Source organism: Priapulus caudatus, unplaced genomic scaffold (genome assembly GCF_000485595.1).
Source record: "Priapulus caudatus unplaced genomic scaffold, Priapulus_caudatus-5.0.1 Scaffold1846, whole genome shotgun sequence".
In the NCBI taxonomy this organism is placed as follows: Eukaryota; Metazoa; Priapulida; class Priapulimorpha; order Priapulimorphida; family Priapulidae; genus Priapulus; species Priapulus caudatus.
Genome location: NW_014578907.1, coordinates 30,027 through 33,650, shown reverse-complemented (window position 1 = coordinate 33,650; position 3,624 = coordinate 30,027). Strand labels below are relative to the sequence as shown.

The window sequence follows — 3,624 nt, the reverse complement described above, 5'->3', positions numbered from 1 at the left end:
TGTGTTATGCGCTCGTCTGTCTGGTTTATGGGCGCAGCCATTTTGAATGACGTCACGGATCCAGGAATAGTAGTACTGCACTGAAGGCTATTTTCAGCCAATCACCGTGAGAGATAAATTAAATCACAGGTGTTACTGACAAATGCCTATTTGTTACGGAAAAATCCAATCATTATTACTGATGATCATCAGATGGGGTTGGCAGGTCTGGTGATGTCACGCGTACTGAAACCCTGTGGTCCTGTGATGTCACACTCTTACCAAGCCTCCTCGGCCTGTGATGTCACGCGTACTGAAACCCGTGTTCCTGTGATGTCACAGTTGTAAATAGTCCCGTTGTTCCTGTGACGTCACACGTTTACGTAGTCCCCATCGTTCCCGTGACGTCACGCTCGTGCCGAGCCCCTTCTGCTCCCGTGATGTGTCACAAACTCGCTTCGTTTTCGCAGGGCATGATAAAGGAGAACAAGGACTTTGCCAACTTCCTCCGGAATCCTCTTCTCAAGGCAACGGAAAGAAAAGGTGAGCCTCTCCCCGTGAGTTCCTTTCCGAAGCGGAAAATCGTGGCCGACGTCGTCGTTTGTTCGTCCGCGGAGTGTCTGCGCGTCGGTCGGCAGTACTAGGTCCACCTTTAAAAAATTGTTTGTTTCCCCTTTACCTACTCGCCTCTCAGGATACCGAGTAGGTAGGTAGGTGAAAATTGTTTTTTATTTTGTTTTGACAAGATGTGTGTATGTATATTGTATATTCTGTTTTGTGTATATGTTTTTGTGGAACGAATTTGATTATTTTTTTTTTAATCGCCCAATAAAATGTGTCGAGTAGCGGCATTTTGGCGAGTCGGTCGGTAAAGGGGAAACAAGCAATATTTTATCTTAGGCCCTAGAAATTAACTTTTGTATCGGGCTGGAATTGCTTGCTGCTGACAGTGGAAAAAGCAGGCAGCAAATTTACTCACACACAACTGATGCTACAGACACAGAAGGTCAGGGTTTGAAATTAAATTTCTTACCGGGAATCTTCGGTGCTTTTACTAGGAATTAAAGGTTTATAAGGTATTGAATAATTTCATCGGATCTATATAGTTTACATGCTAATAAAGTTTATCTCAGTTAGATCCAAATTAAGTTAAAAATAAGGGAAATTTTGTCTGTGTAAGTTATTTTTAACTTAATTTGGATCTAACTGAGATCAGCTTTATTAGGATGAAAGGTTTATAAGGTATTTCCTGGCAGCGAGTATTTGCTGGCGACGTTGGAAGCAGGCGGCAAACTGGCCCTTGTAGGCGGCAAACTGGCCCTTGTAGGCGGCAAACTGGCCCTTGTAGGCGGCAAACTGACCCTTTTTGACAGCAAACTGGCCCTTGTAGACAGCAAACTGACCCTTGTAGGCGGCAAACTGACCCTTGTAGGCGGCAAATTGACCCTTTTAGACAGCAAACTGGCCACTGTAGTGTAGACAGCAAACTGACCCTTGTACTTTGTAGGCAGCAAACTGACACTTTTAGACAGCAAACTGGCCACTGTAGACAGCAAACTGACCCTTGTAGGCGGCAAACTGACCCTTGTAGGCGGCAAACTGACCCTTGTAGGCGGCAAAACTGCTGCTTGCTGCCCTTAATTTTTAAACCTGGGGTGAATCCATATCAGGGAAAAATAACATTTTTTTTCACTGGAGCTCTTTTTCAAGTTTGTGGAAAAAATAGCTCTCGTAAAAAATTTTTACGGGAGCTATTTTGAGCCTCACTGGAGCGATTTCGGAGGTTTGAAGAGCGAATCGCTCGTCGCTCCCGTGTATTTTTTACCCTGATCCATAATCCATATAGTATAACGTACGGTAGCACTGTACGATACTAAGGGAAACAATGGCGCCCGGTCCCTGATTCGCCCGTCGCTACGACCTGATGATCTAATGCTCGTTTGTTTCGTTTCCACGGCAGCCGTCATGACGGAGATCTTGAAGAAGATGGGCGTGTCCAATCTGACGGAGAACACGTTCCGTAAGTTTGTGCTGTAGCTTGAGTTTACGCTAGTTTTCACTTTTCACGTATTCGTTTTGGTTAGGCTGTTTTGTTAAAGTTGTCATTTTTGTTTGTTCGAACGCACTTTTTGCACGAAATTCACATCCTGCATGCGTGCGGGTATCATTGTAATCTTGTAATAATATCAGCTGGTAATCAACGTATTAGCCAGCGAGCCGAGGCAGCCGTGATTTGCACGGTCAGTTTTGAAACGGCACGGCCAAAAATGTGAAGCACGGCCTAAAATATTGATCTAAAGCCGTGTACATTTGTAAAATTGCACTCCCAAATATTTTTTCTGCACTCCCGCAATACTCGCTTGTAATATGGTCCCTCTCCCGCTATCTGTTTTAGGCACCGATTCAGGTGTTCGGACTGGAAGGTCGCTATGCTCACGCCCTCTACAGTGCGGCGGTGAAGGAAAAGAAACTGGATGTCGTCGAGAAGGATCTAACGGCCGTCTCGGTGAGTTGTTTCGCGCGCTTGGCTACGAACGAAACGATTACGAATAACGGTCTGAGCAGTCGTTAAGTAAGTCGTAAATACCGATCGACAGGAGTTTCTGTAGTTGTTCCTGTGGTGCCACGGTCTTACTGAGCCTTTGTTGCATGCGATGTCACACGCACTGCTCCCCTCCCCCCCCCCGTGGTCCTGTGATGTCACGCGTACTGAAACCCTGTGGTCCTGTGATGTCACACTCTTACCAAGCCTCCTCGGCCTGTGATGACAGACCTGCCAACTGTTACGTATTGCCCGTAATTTGTTACGGACGCGAGTCAAAATTACGGTGTTACGGACGACCTCGAAAAATTACGGACAGCAAGAAATCTCTGAAATTTATATTTTTTAATGCAAAAAAAAGCAATAAACACAGTGTAAAATCAACTATTATCATGTAACATGACTACTGTGTCTGTAGATTTAGACTAATAGCTCTTAAAACGTAACGGTACTCACTGAAAATGGTAAATTATGTTGTGTTATGCGCTCGTCTGTCTGGTTTATGGGCGCAGCCATTTTGAATGACGTCACGGATCCAGGAATAGTAGTACTGCACTGAAGGCTATTTTCAGCCAATCACCGTGAGAGATAAATTAAATCACAGGTGTTACTGACAAATGCCTATTTGTTACGGAAAAATCCAATCATTATTACTGATGATCATCAGATGGGGTTGGCAGGTCTGGTGATGTCACGCGTACTGAAACCCTGTGGTCCTGTGATGTCACACTCTTACCAAGCCTCCTCGGCCTGTGATGTCACGCGTACTGAAACCCGTGTTCTTGTGATGTCACAGTTGTAAATAGTCCCGTTGTTCCTGTGACGTCACACGTTTACGTAGTCCCCATCGTTCCCGTGACGTCACGCTCGTGCCGAGCCCCTTCTGTTCCCGTGATGTGTCAAAACTCGCTTCGTTTTTGCAGGGCATGATAAAGGAGAACAAGGACTTTGCCAACTTCCTCCGGAATCCTCTTCTCAAGGCAACGGAAAGGAAAGGTGAGCCTCTCCCCGTGAGTTCCTTTCCGAAGCGGTAAAATCGTGGCCGACGTCGTCATTTGTTCGTCCGCGGAGTGTCTGCGCGTCGGTCGGCAGTACTAGGCCAC

General features: G+C 45.9%; 1 protein-coding gene across 1 annotated transcript in view; it reads left to right on the top strand.

Moving 5' to 3' along the window:
• Positions 1 to 449: 449 nt before the first annotated feature.
• The window catches only part of LOC106817742 (ATP synthase subunit O, mitochondrial-like), a gene marked incomplete at its 5' end in the record, with an annotated part of 4,937 nt that continues 1,762 nt past the window's right edge, over positions 450 to 3,624 (top strand). Inside the window, 2 exon segments of the mRNA XM_014822426.1 lie at positions 450 to 522; positions 1,940 to 1,999. Coding sequence (XP_014677912.1) covers positions 450 to 522; positions 1,940 to 1,999 — 133 coding nt within the window.